The sequence below is a fragment of the Acanthaster planci genome, linkage group LG03, assembly GCF_054643075.1.
Source record: "Acanthaster planci isolate LZ-2023a linkage group LG03, COTS_SCS, whole genome shotgun sequence".
Lineage (NCBI taxonomy): Eukaryota > Metazoa > Echinodermata > Asteroidea > Valvatida > Acanthasteridae > Acanthaster > Acanthaster planci.
Window position 1 is genome coordinate 25,024,969 of NC_141779.1, and position 22,737 is coordinate 25,047,705.

Sequence of the window (22,737 nt, forward strand, 5' to 3'; positions counted from 1 at the left end):
TGTTCAATATTTGTTCAATAAATATAACATTTAGGTTGATGAATACATGTACTCATTTTATCTCTAGCCATGTATTTTGTTTGTTGACGTTATGCTTACTTCACTTCTGAAATAAATCCTGACGTTTGTATGCACAACTGCCCTCAAACACAAGGGAAAATAAGTGACCCGTCCTTTCTGTTTCACCACTTCCCAAATAATGTGATTTATTGCAAACTTCCCAGATGCATGAGGAAACTATGTTAGTGATGCGGGGAATAAGACAGAAGCCCAATGCCCTAGAAAATGACAGTCTTCCTTTGTTTGACATTTCATTTGCTGATTAAGAAAACTGTATTAAAAGTAATATTATCTTTGACTATTTTAAAAATTGGTTGCAGGGAGTAAACATAAGCAGCGAAATTTATCAATCCATAGTGATTGAAACCATCTACCTATAATTTCTGTATTATGTTCAGAAACTTGTGACGTCCATAGGCCATTGTTGGGAATTTCCAGGGATGCAAGAAGATTTGGACTACCTGTTCAAAAGTGTGAAACAACATGTTCGGTTGCTGTCTGCGAGTTCTGAAGTTTGCTCCTGATCTGCACAGGGAACAGAATAATGGCGGAAATTGTACTACTTGCTACCACACGCCTTTACTGTCAAAAGCTGGCTTTGAAGTTTCAATACTGTTGGTTATGTCGTCATTCACATGTAAGTGCAATAATTTTGATATTAACCTTATTGACAGCTGAAAGCAATTTAAAATTACGTGAATGTTTGCTTTCCATTGTCATTTAAACTCTTATGTGTTTTAGCTCATTTTCTTTTATAAAACCTTTATAACTCCAAATTTCCAGATGTATAAGTAAATAAGTAAATCTCTGGCAAAGGTGGCGCTACACATTATGGCGAAGTCTCGAGCTGGATCAAGAGAGGGCGCAATTTTCCTTCCGTGGGAACTGCACTTCGTCCTTTTTTAACAGATGATGGGGGTGCATAGGACACGAAACCCTTTTGGCAGCCCTAAGGGTCAGGGTTACGGTTAAACACAGTCAAAACAGCTATTTTGCTGACTGTACAGGGACAATCAAACAAGATAAAAGTTGTTAAATCAGAGAAAGCTTTAATTAGGTAACTTTTGTAATACATGTATGTTCAATGGTTTAAATCAATGTTGGTGTATATTTCAGATAAATAAATATTGCCAGTAAATGAATGCAAAGTTTCGGTCTTAAGAGGAAAAAGGTGTAAAATCATACAGCTCACACAACGTCAGGCACCAACATTATCAGTGTGACTTCCTGTCCTGTCATGAAAAATTAAACCTTCTTATTACTGTAAACTGGGAGAGTTTTGAAGCTATTATCTAGAGGTAATTTTCCCTGTCCAATTCGGTCTAGTCCGAGAGGTTCTTGAATGGCGTGTGCAATTTCATCCTCATATAAATACTCGTTTTGTTCTCAGCAATATTTCACTTATTTCAAATATATTTTACTTAAGTCACCCTTACCTATAACACACTATTTTCTGAGCAAGAATATTCAACCAATGATTTTCTAAAAATAAAGGAACTTCCGTTATGATGCAGAGGACAAAATGTGTTCCATTCTCACATACTGCAGGGCTTCCTCTGACAGTCCTGCAGCCACACCCTTCAAGGCATGGTGGTAGCGACGAGAGAAGTTGGGGCAATATTGCATGACATTTTGGAACTTACGTGACAAAGGAAAGGGAAGGGGGCATTCAGGAGGTTTTAAAAGTATCCTCAACAACCGTGAAAATGCCAGGCGAAACAATTCAAAACAAAAAGTTACAACAATTTGAGAAATCAGCACCCCAAATTTGGTTTCAGATGTTCTTGAATTAGGCAGTTCCAATATTCTTGCGCACATAAGATCTAGTTTCTGGGTATTCGACTTCGGTGTGAACACTCACCAACACACTTTTGTATTTATCAAAAATTAAAGCAGGTTGTGAAGAATTTTTCACACTTCCCAAAGACTAAAATGCATTCAATATCACTCAAAAAGGGACAAAAATGAACAGCCATGATTACCTTTCTGCTTGAATTTAATACGTTACAGATGTACATCAATAAAATGAGCCTTGACCTCTATACAGAAAAATCGTATGGTGTTATCCCCCCCCCCACCCAGCGCTTGAAATTTTCATGGCTGGGCAAATCACCCCACCCCCCATTTTGGCTTTTGGCTTTTTCAAGAAACCAAATTGGCTTCTTGGCTGAAAATTACTTATCCTAAATGGTTTAGCTTTTATGCAATCAGTGTCTGAGTCGGTATGAAACTCTGCAATCGGTAAGGACAACTGGCGACATGCTTTCCATCCTCGTTTATGTAATGTTCTAAATTACAGAGGGGCCTTTATTTTGAAGGCTACTTTAAAACAAAAATACTAATGAGCAGACAAATGTCTTTTTTTTAAACTTGAGAGGTTTCATGCGCACATTGGCGTATATTGAGATTTATGCCAACTGGTTTCAACATTCAACTCACTGACATTGAAACTTCATAATTTTGCCAATAGGTAGACACTGACACAATATCTCTTAGAACTGAAAACAGCATTATTTCCAATGTGTAACCTCGTATTTACATTGTAATTGATCAGTGATTAGAGCTCCATGTACATGGTTATTAAATATAGGAATAATAGGGCGGAAACGTTGCGCTATCTGAGTTGTAACGGTTGTGGCACTCATTGTACTGGTATTGTATCAGGTCCCTATAACGGACAAAAGTGTAAGAGTTTGGGGTCTTCCTCCGTGTGATAGAAAATTTCCTCTCTTTAAAACTGTGAAAGGGGATGTTATTGCCATATCTTAAGTTTTGTACATTGTTTGCTACAGGCAATCGATGAAACCTTAGCCTTAAATCAAAATGCTTTCATGCCCTCACTAACTTGTGACGATTTAGTTCGAAACGCTTCACAAAAACCACACCAGTTTGCACACTATCCAGTGAATACAATAATTTGAAAACTTAACACCATTCTTTCTTCACCGGAACAAGTTCAGTAAGCAATCTAACACCAAATGACCCTCGAGAATTAGAAAACACTTGACGGCATTACTATTTTATTGTATGCTTCCTTCGTGATTGTATACGGAGTATATTTCTCTTGTGTTTCCTGCTTTTAGGATCAGTCTTTGCTAATGCTAGGTTTCCAGCTATCGTTTCCATGCGTTGAATTTTTCTGAGACTCACATTTGTGCATCTTTACACACTTCTCAAATGTATGAAAACTGAAATACCTTTAGAATTCCTAATTGTCCGAGCTTTGAAAATCAAGTTTATTGAAACATACAGGTGGATTTTCAAGGGTTATAGTAAAAGATAATTCTATTCCATGGTCCCTTCCATTCTTTAAGTTTCTTTAGTTTTTTTTCTTTTGAATGACTGACGTCATTTGAGCATAGATTCCATAATTCTCTTGTGTGTAAAATACAAAACCTATTTCTAACCGCTTGCTGGCCCAGCAGCGATCTCAAATGTGTAAATTGAAAAGTGGGATGACTTGAGATTTTGATCCCAACAGAATTTTTCTCGAAAGATTGCCATTGATAAATATTCCTCTGGGATCGAAACGCATCGATATAATACTTCCTATTTTCTTATGTTGCCTTTCACAGGCATAGTTGCTCTCTGGCTCAAAACTCGACTCTGTCACCTGCTGAGATCAAGTCAAAACTCATGAAATCTGCAATTCAGGATGAACTGTCAAATATTGGACGACGCAGCCCCAGTCTTCTTACATACTTAGATCCGTAGCTAATAGACAGATCATTGACTTCCACTGAAATTTATTACTTTTTTGACTTTATCTGATCTATGTAAAGTAAAAAATTGCCAGTGTCGGCTGATGAATGTCTTTATCAATTTAGCTCAAGAAACTGACTTTATTATTGTGTTTGAATCGTTGGAGAAACGAAGACGTGTCAGTTGACAGTCGAGTTAATTATTACAACAATAACGTGATGATATTAAATACAAACCTTAAGCACCCTTTGCAGGGGCTTCGGGCCGAATAGAAAAAAATGGCAGTCAGTAAGCCAGTCAACAGAAATTAGGGTTGTACACCTAATTGGTGAATTAAGTCACAGATTTAAATATTTCAGCAGAAAATTGGAGAAAACTAATAAGTGTTTTGTTACATGCATGTGAAAAAGATGGTTCGAATTCATCTTTATATGATTCATAAAGTAGAGCCTATATCAAATTACAAATGGTTGCAATATCAGCAACAGGTGTTTAGATAGATGCCACTAATGAAGATTTATCGGCATAAACCAAGCACTTGAAATTGAATTGTTTGAATTTATGCCTCTAGTATTTTCAGTATCTTTGTGTTTGTCAAGAATCAAAAGAGTTATCAAAAAGTTGAAACTTACTGAAGCAATTTGGGGTTTGAGCTTTAAGGGATAGGGATGTTCAAAGGGTGGTTGGGGTTGCATACAGTTTAACGTTCAGTTGGAATACTTATACACGAAAGGTAAAACAAACACTCTTGTGAATGTACTGTAGCGCCGGCTGGTCCGGCCGGTGGGGGCGCCAGCTCAGACCTGCATGGAGTTGGCTGGCTGCCCCCGCGGGTATGCTAGGCGCGTCATGTCTAGAGCTTGGGATAGAACACAGTGTTGCTGACGTAAGAGAAATAAAACAGAGATTTCTTGACCAGAACAGCGATCTGTAGCTGTGTGCGTATCTATATTAACGTCAGAGCCCAATCTGTAGGACAAGCTACAGTACATTCTTTAAAAGAATGTACACTTTTATGTAAATTCTCAAATATTTACGGATCAAAATGACTTCATAGACACAGAAAAACAGTAGTGATATTAGAAAAGCAGCAGTGACATCGAATTGTTACAACGTTAAACACAGAGAAAAACGCTCGTAATAGTTTAGTAGGCCTACACCGTTTTAGACGTTCTACTGGTTGATGTTCTCTCTGAATTTCTAGATTTGGCGTGCTCATATTTTCTGTTGTGATTTCAATTAAAGTGAAACATTCCTTTCATTTTAATTACGTTTTGTCTCTTCACTTGTTATATATACTCCTTCCATGTTATATTTATTTCAACAGTTTTCTTCATTTTACGTGTTTAGATCTTATTTCTTGTAAATATAAGTTTTTTTTATTTGTCCTTATGCTTTTTTTTAAATTTGCATTCAGCCATTTCAGTTTAACCCTCAGTTTTATCTATTCATTTGTCATTGGACAATTTTTAAAATAACTCAAGCGATGACAGTTCATGTATAATTTTACAGAGCAGATTAATCGTTCAGAACCTTACGTACGATACTCCCCAGATGATATTCCAAATGCATGCATTTTCCAAAGAAAAAATCTCCTACGGTGACTGAGGGATTTCGAGGTGTCAGCGAGTAGTTCTAAGGTTTTGAACGTGGTCTCCACCTGAAAAGACAGAATTGTGGTTCTCAAATCAGCAGCTTGCCAAACTTGCTTGGTGGTGGTATAAATTGTTTCCAGCTTCGTACGGTCATGTTGTGATAGCATTTGATTAGTTGAAGTTATCATATTTTTGCAGCTTATATAAACATAAATCTATTTGGACTTGCGAGGAAATGAGGGTGCAGTTGTGCATCAGCCGAAGAAGTACTCAACTTTTTCTCAAGGCTTACGCCAGGAGTCAAGCTATTATGTATATATATATGCACATAGCTCGCCAACGCTAAAGGAATGTTGGAATTCATCTCACAGCTCTAAGCAGTAGTAAAGACATTTTTTCTTATCATAAACAATATGGACAACAGTGGAGGAAGGGACGTGGTTTAAGTCGGGGAGATTCCTCGATCAAAGAAATCTCCACTTCTTCGTTGTTCCTCCTCAACGGAAATGTCTGTGTCTGTGTACGATTCCATCAAGGATCTTTTTTAATTTCTATAGCTTATGTTGGAAAGCCTATGTTCCCCAGAAAACTTCTGCAGTAGTTGGTGTTGGATTTCTCCTCCTTTACATACCTTGGTTTTGTAGTTGTTGGTTGGTGTGGTTGCAGCTTGTCCTCAACGAAAGTTGACGACAACGTCACAGGCTGTTACATCATCAAACTCTCTAAGAGCAGACGCATTTCTTCAACCTTTTTTTACATTTGAAGCAAGATATAAGACGAAGAGAACCCCTCCCCCTTTGTGTTGGTCATTGTTTGACCTGAATCTCAGGAATCCCAGATGTACGTGTTGGATAACAGTAGTCTAGAGTGTCTGTAAGGTTTGGACATGAGGGGGTACCCCTCTGTCCCATATCTTGCCTGGTATATTTTTTCGGGGAGGGGGCTGGGGAGTGGTTTCTAGTAGGAAAGTGGGTTTACCTCTGGGGTTAATAAACTTCATTTCAATAAGTACATTTGTAAATTGTTGCTCTGAAAAAATACATTATTACTCCATTGCCGTTACTTTAAGGATCATTCCGTTTGGGAGTAAAACTGGTGTTTCAGTTCATGAGATTGTTCCATTCCAGTTTTAGAAATCGACATTTTAAGGACTTGAAAGAACTCACCGTTTTGTAGGAAACTGTCAACTATGAAGTGCGCCCTCGGTCCCTCGATATAAAACGAAATTCATTTTGAATATAACTCACGCATGCATGGCTGCCTAATAATGATGCATTATTTGTAAGTGCTAGATAGTGTCTAGTATTTTTCAGTACGAGACCCGAGGCTCTGATACTGGTAACCGAACTCTTCTGTACAAGTTTTACAACTCCAACTTAGCTAGGCTTATGATAGTGAACGAATAATGTCTAACAAGCTTCAGGTGTTGGCTTTACATGTATGGGTGTTGTGATCCGGAATATCAAGTCTTGGATTTCAGTTAAATAATTTCATTTACATGTAGGATACTTCCAGGTCTCACATGTGTACGAATGTAGGCACAATCGACACATTTTATCATTTTCTTACAAACGTCTTTTACAGATAATGGATGTGTGGAGTGTGTTCTGAAATTCAGACGATAAATCCAGGGGGGAGGGGAGAAAAGGTAATGTTCCTACCTTCATGAAACTCGGTTTTTGTTTGCATGTTTTCAGATTTATTTTCACAAGGTGTCAGCCGGATATGCCTTTTACTAATTTCAGTATTACTCGAATTATTGTAAACCTAACATTTTACAGGTTAAATGGCAAATCTGTTATCGTTTTTTTTCTAAAAAAAAATACTACCTTTGTGTGGTGGATTTATATCCAGCCGTATTCCCCGTAATGTGACTAAGGATCCATCTTTCAATGACATTTTTATTGAATTTTAAAATGATGATATGCATAATGACTCTGATACAGATTCATTGTGGCAGTATTCTCAAATGTTGAGGGATTCTTCCAGAATGCTTGCAACAATCTTGCGAGGTGGGAATGAGCTAATCAATTGGTCATTTAGTACACCTGTAACCTGCCTACTGACACTTCCCACGAGTCTCACCAATTTATATTATATTTCTAGGATTAACAAACCCAAACAATTTTTGGCAAATTAAATGTAAAGTTAGGCTACCTTTACACCGAATTATAATGGCTTGGAGAACGTGTGGTTTGGAAATTGTAATCACGCTCAAAAGATACAGTTATAATGAATGTTGTCGATGTATTATCTCTGAAACAGGAAATTAATACATACACCAAGTGCACTAACCGTGCATACACTGCTCAAGTTGATGGAAAATTTGGCAAATTTATCAAAATAAAGAGTTGCAAATACCACAACAGATGTTCAATCAGAAGCTGCAAATTCATGAATTATGATTCAAAAATGATCTCTTGAAATCAATTGTCATCTATACATACCTTATGTCTGGAATGAGTGTTTACCTTCGCCTTTCGGTGTTTTCAGTGTACTTTGTGCATTGTCGAGTCAACAGAGGACTAAAAAATTGGAAACTAATTAGTGAAACAGCTGTGTATCAAAATTTATTTGGAAAGGAGGAAGGGGCATACAAAGGTCATTGGGAAAACAAACAGTTTTACCGCAAGTTTGAATGCATTACACATTAAAAAAAATGAAAAACTAAAATGTGCTTGTCTCTGTGCCCATTTCATAACTTTCACAAAGGTTTTTGTTCAATTTTTGTGGTGGAAAACCTTGGCAGCAAGTCAGAGACGGACCTGGGATTTTCCAAAAGGAGGAGGTGGTACTGGATTTTCCCAAGGGGGGGGGGTGTAAACTAAAGCAGTAAGGGTAAAATGCTTGTACGGCTTGGGGTCTGGAGCCTTTTTGGATTCTACAATCCTTGACAAATCTCATTGGGCCTCCAACCCCTAGATCGACCCCCTCTTCAATGTTGGGTTTGTGTGCGCGGTCTGCGCTCTGGCTGGACATGACGACATTGACCGGAAGCTGGGGGAGGGGGCTGGAGAGGGTCTCGCTATTGCCAAGTGTCCCAACAATTTTGTCTAGGATTTAAGGCACTCTGTGGTGCAAGTTGAGGCAGTATGACACCTCTATTTTTCTTCTTCCTCCCTCTTTTTCTTCTTTTTCATTAATTATTAATTTAGTGAAAAAGGGGGCGTACCCCTGCATGTGGTGGTACAATTTCCCCCTGCACAAAGTATATTTAAAAAAATAAGCATACATTGGATTAGTTCTTTTGGTTGCAGCAGGCATCTGGTCTTGCTCCACTACAGAAAGCTACATCAAGTTCTCAGGGGCCATGTAAATCATAAATATCGCACTTCTCGCACGTCGGAGCAGACGATAAAACGACAAAATTCATTATAAAGAGCGCCCTCAATGAATCAAGGCAAGTCAGTCCGAAATTCGGTCGCGAAAACATGGCTGCCGTATTTACCTTGTCAAATTCAGGCTTGAAATAATAGTGCATAATTTGTGATACTAGGAGTCATCGATATTTCTCAGTATGAGTTCTGAGGATTTAGAAGGTTCTGTTGCTAGTGGAGGGGACTCTTCGACATCTAGTGGTCTTGGTAAGTAAGAAATTGCGTTTGAAGAAACGGGACTTCACTGGACTTGGGCCGGCTGACCAGGCAGTACGGTAGCCCCTAGTGTGGCACGGACTCTCATTCTCGATCCATCCTTAGCCACACATCCGTATGCGCAATTTCGTGCCGGCGTACTGAACATTTTTGGCGCACCCACTTATAATCGTGGGCGCAAATTCTTTTGCATACGAACATGATTCTTGACCTTTCCGTTTTCTAAAACCATTTATTGAATGATTTCACTCACGTTATTCAGGTATTTTCCTAGCCCCACTAGTGTGGCACGGACTCTCACTCCCGATCCATCTTTAGCCACACATCCATATGCGCAATTTCGTGTCGGCGAAATGAACATTTTTGGCGCACCAACTTATAATCGTGGGCGCAATTTCTTTGGCTCACTAACATGATTCTTGACCTTTCTGTTTTCTAAATACCATTTATTGAATGATTTCACTCACGTTATTCAGGTATTTTGCAGTCTTTTTTCCTTCGTCCATTCAATCTAACGGGCCCACTCTCACAGTCGCCATCTTTAAAATAAGGTCGTTGAGCATTACGTCACTTGACCCCTCATCCTCTCAACGGCTGTTCCATGTCAAGGAATCTAAACTGCTGCGAAAGTTTTGGAAGAGTCCATTGGTACATGTAGTATCTTATTGCTCAGTCCGTTTATTACATGTCTTGACGTGGAACAGCCGTTGAGACGATGAGTTGGTGCGCCAAAAATGTTCATTTCGCCGACACGAAATTGCGCATACGGATGTGTGGCTAAGGATGGATCGGGAGTGAGAGTCCGTGCCACACTAGTGGGGCTAGTATTTTCCAGTCTTTTTTCCTTTATCCATTCAATCTAACGGGCTCACTCACACAGTCGCCATCTTTAAAATAAGGTCGTTGAGCATTACGTCACTTGACCCCTCATCGTCCCATTCAATCTCATGGGCTCGCTCTCGCAGTCGCCATCTTTGAAATATGGTCATTGAACATTACGTTGAACACTGCGTCACTTGACCCCTCATCGTCTCGACGGCTGTTTCATCTCAAGACATATCTAAACTGATGCCCAAGTTTTGGAAGTGCCCATTGGTACATGTAGTATCTTATCCCTCAGTCTGTGTATTAGATACCGTATGTCTTGACAGGGAACAGCCGTCGAGAAGATTAGGGGTCAAGTGACATAATGTTCAACGACCTTATTTTAAAGATGGCGACTGTGAGAGCGAGCCCGTTAGACTGAATAGATAAAGGCAAAAAGACTAGAAAATACCTGAATAACGTGAGTGAAATCATTCAATAAATGGTTTTTAGAAAGCGGAAAGGTCAAGGATCATGTCGGTGTGCAAAAGAAATTGCTCCCATGATGATAAGTGGGTGCACCGAAAATTTTCAGTACGCCGACACAAAATTGCGTATATGGATGTGTGGCGAAGGATTGAGCGGGAGTGAGAGTCTGTGCCACACTAGTGGGGCTAGCAGTAACGTTAGTCGGGTAGCCCAGGCAGTATCCATGGACTACACATATCATCACATGAGCCTAGGCCCCTACTGTCATGTCACTGGCTAATTACAGGGCATGACGGGCCCAGGACATTAGACTACATGTATAACTAGGACTCTATGAATCGCTTCTTGTAACATTTGGACATGTCGACAGTAGCCCCAGACTGGGGGCCAGTCTTCTGGACTCTGTCCGTACATGTATCCTTGTTGACCGTGGCCCCACAGCGGTCAATCCAAAAGTAGGAGACTCCACGAAAATACCTTCTGTGAAACCCCTTTTGCGTGTGGGGATCACTCACCCCATCAAACCACCGAATTAATACATGTAGGCCTACATGTAATAATGTGGGCGATTTCCAGTTTGTAGAAGTCTGTGAAACTTTGGTTTCAATTTAGGCCATTTGTTTACTGCAGGCTAGTGAAGCGGTTAACTCCCAGTTGTTGATGACCAGTGCCAAACAGTCGGGATCTGTTTGGTTTGGGAACCAGACTGCAGTAGAGATGGTGATTCCCAGAACATGACATTGCCAAAGAACGTTGATGAATGATGAACCAAAATATACAATGTTTGGGATCGAGTGTGAACTCATTGCCAGACAAAGTGTGGCATGTGCCACGCACATCATACGTTTGTCCAATCCCTATCCCGCACAATGATGACGTGCACCCATGGAAATACCTGATGGCAGCTGTCTTCGACACATTCATTGTGTTCACGCATACACACAAGGCTTCATTACAAATGATACAAAGTCGCTGATAAAACAGTAGTTTGGATCACCGTCCCTAACGCTGTCTGGTTCTCTGACCAAACAGATCCCGACTATGGTTGGCATTGGTCAATAATCAGGAGTTAATCACTGTAGTTAACAAATGGCCCAAATTGAAACCATAATTTCACGAACTTCTAATCGCCCATATTAATACATTGGGGGTTTTACGGGGTGAGTGATCCATACACACAAAAGGGGTGTCATAGAAGGTGTTTTCTTGGGGTCTCCACTTCGGCTTCAAGCTCAGCGATAGGAAAGTTACCAGTTTGAATGGGAAATTTCTCATTTCTTTGTGAATGTCAGTAAAGTTTACCATTATAATAGAATCTTCAATTCCCTTTGAATCCCAGCGGGTGTATTACACAGTTTCAGGACTGCTTAGCATGCTTTGGAAGGGTTGAAATCTGAGCATTTTGATTGAGAGGACGGATTCAGAGCTATTTGAGTGGAATCAATTAATGGTACACAATGCCTATGGAAGGTTCTACATAGGACTCTAGTATCACCCACATGTACTATGTCCAATTCTGAAAAGGTAATTCGTAGAGTCCTAGTTACTTGAACTACATGTATACATGTACATGTCAACTTGACCATCTTCAGAGGATGAAATCTTGTTTTCATTGCACGTCCGTCCTGTGTGTATATTCAGATTGATATGGCAGGCGCGCCATTGTACATTGCGCTGCAAGCTGTTAAGGGAAGGGATTATAAATCCTGCAGGTTCATCCATGCACTTGGTATTGTTGCAATAAGAAATTTTTTGTACATGAAGGTGGACGAAAAACCTGAAATTATTTGCAATTGTACAGGACGTTCACATTATCGCCCGCCTCCAAAAATGGTCAAGCAAATACATGTACATGTACATCTACCGTTCGATACACTGTACATAGATACCAGTATACATGTATATTGGCTTTCAACCTGACAGCTTTAGCCATTTTTGCATTGGACTTTTTTGGTAAAATTTAAAGAGACTGTTTTCAGTGTGCAAAAAATTAAATCCAATGCAGACAGCCGGGTAAACTGTCGAAATTGTCAAGTGTTGACCTTCAGTTGTCACGGTTGTATGTAAGTTTGCATCCTTGCCTGGAAGTTTTACTAGGCTAACTGGGACAGGGAAGAATTACATTGTCAATTTCACTTTAGGGTGTTACATGTAGGGTCATTCGGTACAGCACTCTTTTGGACCCGACCGTGATGGAATGAAATGAAATTCGTTGTGCTGATTGGATTCCTTGAGAAACCCTCAGAGCTGAAATTCTTTGTCAATTAGTTTTTGAGATACAGGTTAACGAACCTGTGACTAATTATGCTATTGTACATGTACATGTAGTGAGTTCATACAGTGTACATTTTACATGTACCTGTTTGATACATGTATATACGTGTACGTATGACTACCTTGAGTTCATAAAGGAATCGGAACTGTGCGCATGCACTCCACGTGATGCACACAACCTTGTGGAGACCAATAACCATAACGGCCCCCAATCCTCTTTCAATATGATTTTACCCTTTGGGGTCAGGATTAATACATATATGTCAACACAGGCAGACTTTACGATCCGGTTAGAATTTGCCGAAGTTCCACTGCAATGAAATGTACCGGTAACATTCGGTTTTGATTCTCAAACATGGCAAAGTGTAATACAGGCAGACTTTTATCACAGACCAAAGCAAAGAAGAGAATTTTTCGTTCAAGAGCTCCTACTCGTAAATACTCCCAGCAATTAAGGATGGGTAATGAAGGCAACAGCCATGTACATGTGGGCAGCATTACTGGCTAGCTCCAAGATCTCAGCGGTGAGGTACATGTACGGTACTCCATCACTGCAGCAAGGTAGACAGGGGCACCGGCGCCAATACGCTTGGCGTAGTTTCCCTTGCACTGGAATCAGTGAACGCGGCCTGGAAATGGTATCCTCTAAAGCTGTGCAGTGATTTCTTTCCCCCAATCTGCCCTGAGTTGAAGTACACGTACATGTACACCCTCACCGGCGAAAGAAAGACAGACTGGTACGTGCATACATGTACTAAGAAGTTTTCCAAATGGGTTCTTGCATGTCCCCAGCATGCACGCGAAGACCATACTGTACAGTCCAGCATAAATATATTACACGTACTCAGCGTACCCTGTGCCAAAATGGGTATAAACTTGGGTGCCTTCATGTATGCGGTGAGTTCACGCTGGCACACGCCCTGTTTTGTTCCCATTCGGATACAGAGGTAGTCTTTTTATTTGACTGCACGGATACCAGTGATATGCTTAATTATGAGTTTAGTACTCATTTTAAAGTTAACTCAAATACATTTTAATATCAACTTTCCAAAAATAAGCAAGTAATTTAAGAAGACAAAACTAATACTTTAGGCCCTAACTTCAACATAAAAATCAAAATGCTTCTGCACTGAATGGTACATGTAATATGTACAGCAGATCTTAAGAAGTTGACAACACTCAAGTTCATTAGGTACAATGTACATGTATACATGTACATGTATAGTACCAACTTCCATTTGTGGTTTTAATAGATCCCTAGCAGTCCTAAATCCTCCAATTTCAATAAGATTTTTACATACCAGGTACATGTACACGCTAGGAGGTTAGGGTTAACTACATGTACATGTATGACCATTATAAAGTCTGAAACAAGATGTGACTCTTCAATGATATTGATTTATTAAAAACAGTTTTACTGCCAGCACAGAATGCCTCAAAGTATACTTGTAAATGTAACTCCTGGTTCTAGGTTTTTTTTATGGAGTATAGTGTAATCTGGTCTTTATCCTTTTCTTCATCACATCACGTACAGGTATGGTACATGTAGTTCTTTGTGTTCATTTAGTTTAAATTTGAGTATACGAGTTCCTAATTTTGTACAAGTAAGTTGGGTTTGTACTGTACTCACTTTCACAACTAATGACTGTAGCATATGGTAGGCATATACATGTACATGTACACATATATTTGCACAGGTCCACATATTTTATGTTCATGATATTCTACCTGGCTCAGATATTGGTTTGCTGGGTAACACCATTCATCTTGAGCTTGACAAGTTGACCTTTGATTGAACACAGTGAGCTATGATGGGCATTAGTACTGTTCATACAGGATGCAGGATGCATACTCGTATGGTACATGTATAATTTCCTTCCTCACTTCTTAATATGTACTCACTAATTAAGATACATGTACAAGTAAAAGAACATACATGTATATACATGTACCGGTACATGTAAGTGGAAAAAACTGATGGGTATTACAAAATTGTAACAGAATTTAACAAGTGGAATTAGTAAACCGCGCAAACGACGGTATTATTTAAACTGACACAGCAGTTCATGTATCTTCTGCAACCAACAAGCAAAATTTCTACAGTACATGAGCATATTCTCTCAACATTCAGTCACTGCAGTCAGACGGCTTTTCTGTGGGTTTTACATGTAATAACAAACCATGCTACCGGTATACCAGTAGTCTATGTGTGCACATTACATAAACCTACAAGTATGTACATGTACATATAAAAAGACGGAATGCTGTGCATGCATGTATTGGTACATGTACATACAAGTAAGAATTTAAAATGCTGTATTGAATACTTTTTACTATACTTTTTGCTTCAGAGATTTTTCCTTGTCTACTTATATGCTTGTATTTGTGGACATATCCTTTCAATCATCAACACCTCTCTTGCATGACCCATTGGCACGTCTTTGCACCATGTATGTGTCTTTGCACCATGTATGTACCGGTACCTATATATATTATATACAGCAAGAAATGAGACGAGGGATACCCCCCCAACATGTCCAATCCCTTTACACATTCCAGACTATTGTTACTTAACACATCCCCCCAAGATGTCTGAAAGGAATTCCCCAGATTCCTGCGAGACAATGACCAACACAAAGCAGGGGGGTTCTCTCCGTCTCATACCTTGCTGCATATGATATACATGTATCTACATGTACATGTATGTACATGTAGATAAGTCTTGAAGGTTTGCTGATGACGAGCAGAGCATACTGCTCGAAACGTCGAGTACCACTGGTTCTTTTCAGAACCGCAAATACTCACAAAAGAGATACGTCCATGGTGCTACCGCAAACCTACTTTCTATGTACATGTAGGCCTACATGTGTGATGCAAGTACGAGTACATACATGTATGTACGTGTGTACATGTACATGTATATTCTAAAACAAATTGATTCACACATGTACAAGTATTTGTGTGACTTGTCAGCTACATGTGTGCTAGAGTTGGTCAATATCCTGACTCATTTTTTTTTAGTTACCGGTAAGAGATACATGTACATGTAGGGTCAGCAACATGTACATGTACATTATGTAAATGTACCATGTTGTTCTGAAAACCAGAAATTTAGGCATGTTAGGCTGGAAAATATTTTACTTTGGAGTAAAATTGATAAAGATGTTGAATCTTCAAGGTTTGTGCTTTTGTGATTATTCATTTTGAATCCCAAGCTACATGTACATGTACATGTATGTAGATCAACTTGACAGTGTCCCAACCACGATTTTCTACCACACGCTCATTGATGCATGACCGATGCACCTTTACCATTCACTGAAAGCATATGGCATGTTCTTCAACAATAAGGAGAACTCAGTATACCGGTATTTTTCAACTGATATATTTTAAAGCACCTAATAAATAACTTTAAAAAAATATTAGCCATGGGGGAAAAAAGAGCACAAACTTGGCGGAAAATGATGAGAAAAGTTTGGCTCTCTTCATTGTCTTACTGTTTACGATCACTCTCGGTATACCAGCATGCATGTATCTGCCAGGTCTTATACTTTTCAACCCCTGAAAAAAATCTTTAAGTTTGGCGGCATCAAAAATGTGTAATGAGTACAATATGTTTGTTGCGAACTTCATATTTGACAGAATTTTGATGACGCTTGACAAAAAATACATGACGTTCAAGAATGCTGAAAATGCTGTCACATGTAGTGCTTGAAAATTCCATGAATGATGTTCATTTTGCCGTTTAGTTTGGATATATCCCCGCTGAAAATTACATTAAAATTATTAACTCTGCACATTAGATTTTCATCATGAATCATATTTTACATGACATGTCTTGGACGTCATTTCTTTTCGAACGTCATTCTGGATGACTGTTTTTCTTTTGAGAAACCTTGGTATGAAGAGAAAAACGTGGAGCATCGCCATTCCGTGGAGGGGCTCATGAATATCGAATGAAAAAAAGGGCGCACTACATGTGTCTGGATTGATGTCAAAGGTCAGACAGCCCACAATGCTGCGAAACGTTTCTCTAACGTCACTGCGAGATAATGACAGAAGCCACAAAATCGCCACAAGCAGTATTTGGGTCTGCAGTTTTTCGGAAACGTACTTGAAGAAAATGTGATCCGTCCAGGTGTAAAAGGATGATGGTTTGGGGGTGTTTTTTTGCACTTTTTGAAAGCTTGCGTTGTACATCGATTTTGATTTTGCTCGCTGTTTTTTGCAGTCGATTTTTTTGACAGAATGGAATAACGTTCGCGACTGCTGACCTCGGGACCCCATTAATTATGAGAGGTATTTTTTCATTTTGTGATTAGGGTTTTAATATGTGTAAATATTATCACCTTTCGCCACATATAAATCTGTGTCAACTAACCACGGGGATTATCACTCCTTGGTAAATTTTGTTGGCTAAGATTTCAACAGGTTGTTCACATCCCTCAAAAACGCTGACGTTCGAGATTTTAACTAATTAACTCCAATTAAGTTGAAAGATGGACACGGTCAACGTTGTTCTGGATATCAGCCATGACTTCCCTCATTTCACAAGACATTGGAAATCAATTCACTGCTGTTCACTTTGACAGGAAAAATGAACCCCCAAAGTTGAACATTATCTAATGGTCCATATTTTGAGGAACCAATACATGTACATCTACCGGTACATGTATCAATGGTAAAGCCATGCATTTTGCTGGCAAATGTACAATTTGGCCCCATGAATTTTTAAAACATGTACATGTAGAAATTTTCTTTCTTGAAAAACTGCACCTATGCATGTGTGTACGTGTACATGTACGTTCCTGGCTGACGATAAAGTCACAGTGCCAAATGCAATTTGCAGGAAGGAGGTTTTCTGTAGCAATATTAAAATGTGCATTGTACATGTAGGGCCTACGTGTACATGTACGGGTACCATATCAACGCGAACCAGATCCTGAAGCAGCAGTCCAATTGATCCAACGATTTCCTGTTAATTAGTCTACATTTCCTCATTTTCCTGGATTGTGTCCCAGTTGGTGACAAGAGGGATCACATACTGGTACATGTGTAGCTCTACAGGTTTTGCAAACTTGCAAAGTGGATGATTAATCTAACAGTACAGACAACACCAAGAAATCATGAAATTCTTTGAAACCTGCCTTGTGGTTTCTGTCTGAATAATAAAACAGCCCCATTTGCAGAATCAACAAGATTGTCTTTAGATGTAAACATGTTCAGGTTTGCAACAGATTACACAGGACTCAAGTTCAACCATCTTTCCAGCATTAGTCTGGTAAGATGTCATAATATTTACTTGTGGTTTGGGTTGCCCACAGTGGTCCTTTGGATGTCATGTAGACACCTACATGTAGACTGTTGACTTTTTGAACCCATTGTTCCTTGTTTAATTCTGGGCCTGTTTATTTTTAGATCAAACCAGGTCCCCAGTCAGCTGGTTCATTTTTAAGGACAAAGGTCAGAACCAGGGTACCGGTAGTCCTAAAATGCAAGTTTTGACTTCATTCCTGGTTGATGAATTTAACTTTTTGGGCAAGTTCTAGAAAAGATTCCAGCAATGTGAAATATATTTACCTGACAAGCTACATGTGTGTTTTGTTTTTTGTTTCTGTGTCTATAAGTATTGCCACTTTTTGAAATATTTCATTGCAAATTTTTTTAAAAAGTAGAAGACTAATTATCGAGAAAGAAATCTTGAAATAACCAGAATTTGAATGGCAAACTGCAATGTTTTACACAATGTTTTGGTGTGAGGAAATGAAATCGCAGTGTGGTAATAGTGAAACGGATTGTGGATTGTGTTGCTGTGGCTTTTGAGCTTGACTGAAAACTTGCACTTTGTACCTGCCCATGTACCAGTACATGTAGGAAAAATCTATTTCCACATGGACCGCGAGCTATTTCTATCCACACACTGTCTACCGTATACATTGTAAGTGTCTGGCCTCAGTCTGTCATTTTATACTCATTATTACAATGTAGTCTGGTAATTGCTCATACATGTACATGTACACATGGAACATATCTTTATTAAAGGAAAGGTCAGGTCAGTGACCAGCTGTCCGTTGTCCGTTGGGATGCCATTTCTTGTAGATTTGTTGCCATCTGTTATTGATGAAAGTAAGATTGAAACAGTGTTATTGTCATTTGATGAGAAATACACATTTAATAGTACTGTTTACAGAGTAAAAGTACGGGTACTCAGTAGTTGTTGGTCTTATTGTAATTACTTGTATTGGCGTTATTCTTGAGTTGGTCATCTTGAATAGAAAGCAAGGTGAGCAAGATACGTTACCACCATGTACAAAAGTTGTTTTGAAACAAAATCTGGGGAGGCTTACCGGGGTACATGTAAGTCATTACGAATTTCTACACATCGTGAAAGACAGACTTTAAAAAGAGGTACCGGTATTTTAATGATGGTATTTGACAGATTCATTGGATAACACCGACTTTTTCTAGATTGTGAAAAGAAGGTGGAGAAACCGTCTGTCTAGATCGGACGTGCACATAATGTCTGTTGCTACAACTATCCCTTTGCATGTTGCACTTTCACATTTATCTGGTCGGAGCTAAGTAATTAGCTGGTCAGATACGTTACCATACTATAGTGAGATATTTTATATGAAACAACAATGATGGTTTCATGTTATCAAGTTTTCATGAAATTACAACTACATGTACCTACCGGTACCTCTTCAAATTCTTTATTTGCAGATTCTACAAGTTCCATATTTTACTATAAAAAATGGATAATGCTATTCACCATAACTTCAAGAATATTCGGCACAACTTCAGCACACAATATACACGAACAATCCTTCTCGGAAAGCATATGCACTGGTGATTCACATGTGCAAGAACCTTTCACACGTATAGAAAACCGGGAATTGACCACATTATCTCATTTGTGTTGACGTCAGCCTAAAATTTGCACGCTGAATTCGTAATCAGTAACGTATCTGGTGTAACGTATCTGGCCCGCTTATGTTGAAATAGGCTTCCCTTGACAAAATGTGTTACCCTACATGTACCCGGTACTTACTGGTACTTCTTCCACAACTTGAGCTGTTATCATCCAACACACTGTTGACTCGTATGCATGTTTTAGGTCAGCTGCCATCGCGTGTCTCCAGAAGAAAGGAAAAATACACGTTGGTAATGTACATGTATCTGGCGCTACACGTACGTAACACATGGAAAGTTTTGGCAAACAATTCTAAATTTTTTTAATTTCAAAACTTATTAGATTTATGCCATATTTTACAATATACATGTAATCCCCAGTTCAGTCTAGTCTGTGAGCAACTTCAAAGGGTATTTTTCTCAAATGTTAAGTCTTTCTGTCGTTTTGAAAAAATGGTAATATATCTGGTAATGAAATTGGCGACGTGCTCTGAAAGCAATAAGGACAAATAAATGAGGTAATCTTTTTCCAATTCTTTTCTTTATTTAGGGCAAACTACGGTATGAGCTAAAATAGGATAATTACTGGTATGCACACGTGACGGATGAATAGGAGAGTATTCATGAAAAGCACTTTGGCTGGCGACACGAGAAAACCGCAATAACTATCACCTTACTGTCGCCATTTCTTAGAATTGTCTTGGTTTATAGACCTCTGTACCACATGGGTCTCTGGAACAAAACTCAGCCATGAAGAAAATTCATATAAAGCATTATCAAATACTCTCCATACATGTACTTCTAAAAAACACGAGCGACACAAAAGTGACACATTTGAACGCTTTAACGGAGAATGCACCTGATGCAGTAGGGGCAAATTACGGTACATGTATTGTCCCTCTGTTCATTTGCGTGGTTTCAAATTATGGATAAAAAGTCATCTCACCTTTATTGTCAAAACAGATCTTACTGGTATTTTCAATGTATAATTCACCAAAATCATATTAGTCTGGAGTCGCAATGCTCTGATCATCCCACATACTGTACATGGCACATACATGTACATGTACATGTACTGTAAGTCATTGAAGACACCAAGGCCCAGTCTCACGGCACTGCTTACTGTAAAATTCTGCATTTACAAGGCACTGTTAGCACAGAATCTACATGTGTTTCATGGGCTCCGTAAGCGACTAACATGCACCGGTATGCTTGAAAGGCTAGCACAGAAATTCTGTCCTTAAGGGCCGATTTGGCACTTGCAAAGGAGGAAAATAGCAATCGGTTGCTGCCGCCATTGCTGTTTTCAAGAAACAAATCACGCATAATCTGCGACTGACAAAATCCTTGCAGGATACAATGGCAAGACACAAAGCATTGATCACAGCATAACAGTAATGAGAAATGATGATGTAATGTAATGATGCGACGGTACATTGTGACGGAGCTGTCGTAGCATGGGGTCGTGGTGTTGCGTTGTGGTGTCGGGGTATGGCACGATGCGACGCAATTTTATACGCTATAGAACACAATATAATCTGGTCTAAATGTGAATTACATGCATGAGTATGTAAAGTACATGTACATGTACCTGGTACAGTGCTGAAATTGATCATAATGATCTAAACTTGCATGTTGTTGGTTCCAAAGTTTCCAAAGTAAGAAATCAAAATACATACTTTTATGTTTATAATAAATGTGAAAAAAAAACAGAAAAACTACAGGCAAATGGATTTTCAAAATTTAAATGGCCACATTTGGTCCCAATGTTGACAGACCGATAAATACACGTAGGCCTTTGTCAGGGTAACGTGTCATACATGTACCGGTATGTAATTTGTTTTCAGTGTAAGAGTGTTCACAAATTGGAAACGATGATTGCATTGCGCAATACATGTACCAGATATTCTAATTCATGTCAAGCACTGCACAATAGAAAGGACAAGAGAGGTCAAATGGCACAGGCCCATACTAGGGGTAGTACAGGTACTGTTCATGTACGTGTGTGTAAGTATGAAAACATCTTTGTTGATTTGTAGAAAATGTCTCGGAGGTAATGTCATTAGGTGTGTAATGCCAGCCATTGATTGGGTCTGCTAGGAGGTGTTAAGGGACATGACCATGTCAACAGGAGGCTTGGGTGTGGGTAAGATACATTAGGCAGCAGTACATGTACCGGTACACGTGTGCATGCACTAAACAGCCAATCCTCTACAGTGTACTAATGCACATGTACATGTACCATGTGTACATGTACATGTACAAAGATACAGGAAATATGCCATTTTAACATTGAGGATACATGTGTCATGTACATGTACCTGCACCAAAGAGCAGGCAATAGAAAGAAACACCTTTATCTGGTTGCTTAAGTTGATGGCACATGTATGAATCTTCTGTTACCCTCCCCCAGGTATGTCCATGTATGTACATGTATGTGCATGTCAAGAGGGCATCACACCAGTAGCTGACCTCCAAGGATATTGCCATGTCATAATTACCTGTATGTACAGTACATACCAATACCCTACAAGTATGTACAGTGTAGGTGTTCCTTGAGTTTGCTTAAATCAGATAATTTCTTGAATGTAAGCAGGTCTACCTTTTCAGATGTGAACAAGCAAGATGCATGTAATAATGCATGTACAAAACATGTTTTGTTTTATACATGTTTGTATACATAATAAAAATTGACACACCCTCCCATACAAAAAAATATACACCTGCACAGTCTCCATAGCACGGTGCAGCCAAACATGGAACTGAAGAAAAAGGAGGTATACATGTGCATTCCATACTACTCCTAATATGCATGTGTGTGAACAATGTACATATACACATTAGAAGTTGAAGACAGGATTTACCGTACAATGTACCTGTACTAGTACCTGTACATGTACTTGAAACTCTTTTGAAGGCTTACATGTACATGTAGTATTCATACAAAATTTGTTGACTAAACCTGTTGAACATGAAGACTTTGCCCTTTATTTAAAATTAGTACAAATTCAGAGTTGACTTGGTAGGCTGAATTGACCATAAATGAGGCATGTACATGTATGTATAAATTTTTGAATGGTGAAATGTTTCATTTTTATATTTTGTATTTTACTGTATGTAGCAGTTGAAAAAGCTTTGAAATCAAGTGAATGGCCAAACTTCTCAGTAACTACCCGAACATCACCAAAACAATGATTTGATTGATTTTGCCACACAAATGTTCCAAACTTGCAACCAAAGTTGACACATGGCTTTGTAAGAAGATTTACTGTAACAGCGTTTTCCTATAGTCTGTTAAGCTTCCCCTA

General features: G+C 39.0%; 1 protein-coding gene and 1 long non-coding RNA gene across 2 annotated transcripts in view; both read left to right on the forward strand.

The window, feature by feature from the left end:
- The first annotated feature begins 81 nt into the window (after positions 1-81).
- Positions 82-4,683, forward strand: LOC147799756 (uncharacterized). Its single transcript, XR_015424836.1, has 2 exons — positions 82-697; positions 3,636-4,683. It is a non-coding gene; the product is annotated as an uncharacterized LOC147799756 (long non-coding RNA).
- A 4,061-nt stretch (positions 4,684-8,744) lies between these two features.
- Positions 8,745-22,737, forward strand: part of LOC110981085 (kalirin-like) — a 177,909-nt gene continuing 163,916 nt past the window's right edge. Inside the window, exon 1 of the mRNA XM_022238308.2 lies at positions 8,745-8,941. Within this exon, the coding sequence (XP_022094000.2) occupies positions 8,875-8,941 (67 nt within the window). The 5' untranslated portion in view covers positions 8,745-8,874. The remainder of the gene's footprint in view (positions 8,942-22,737) is intronic.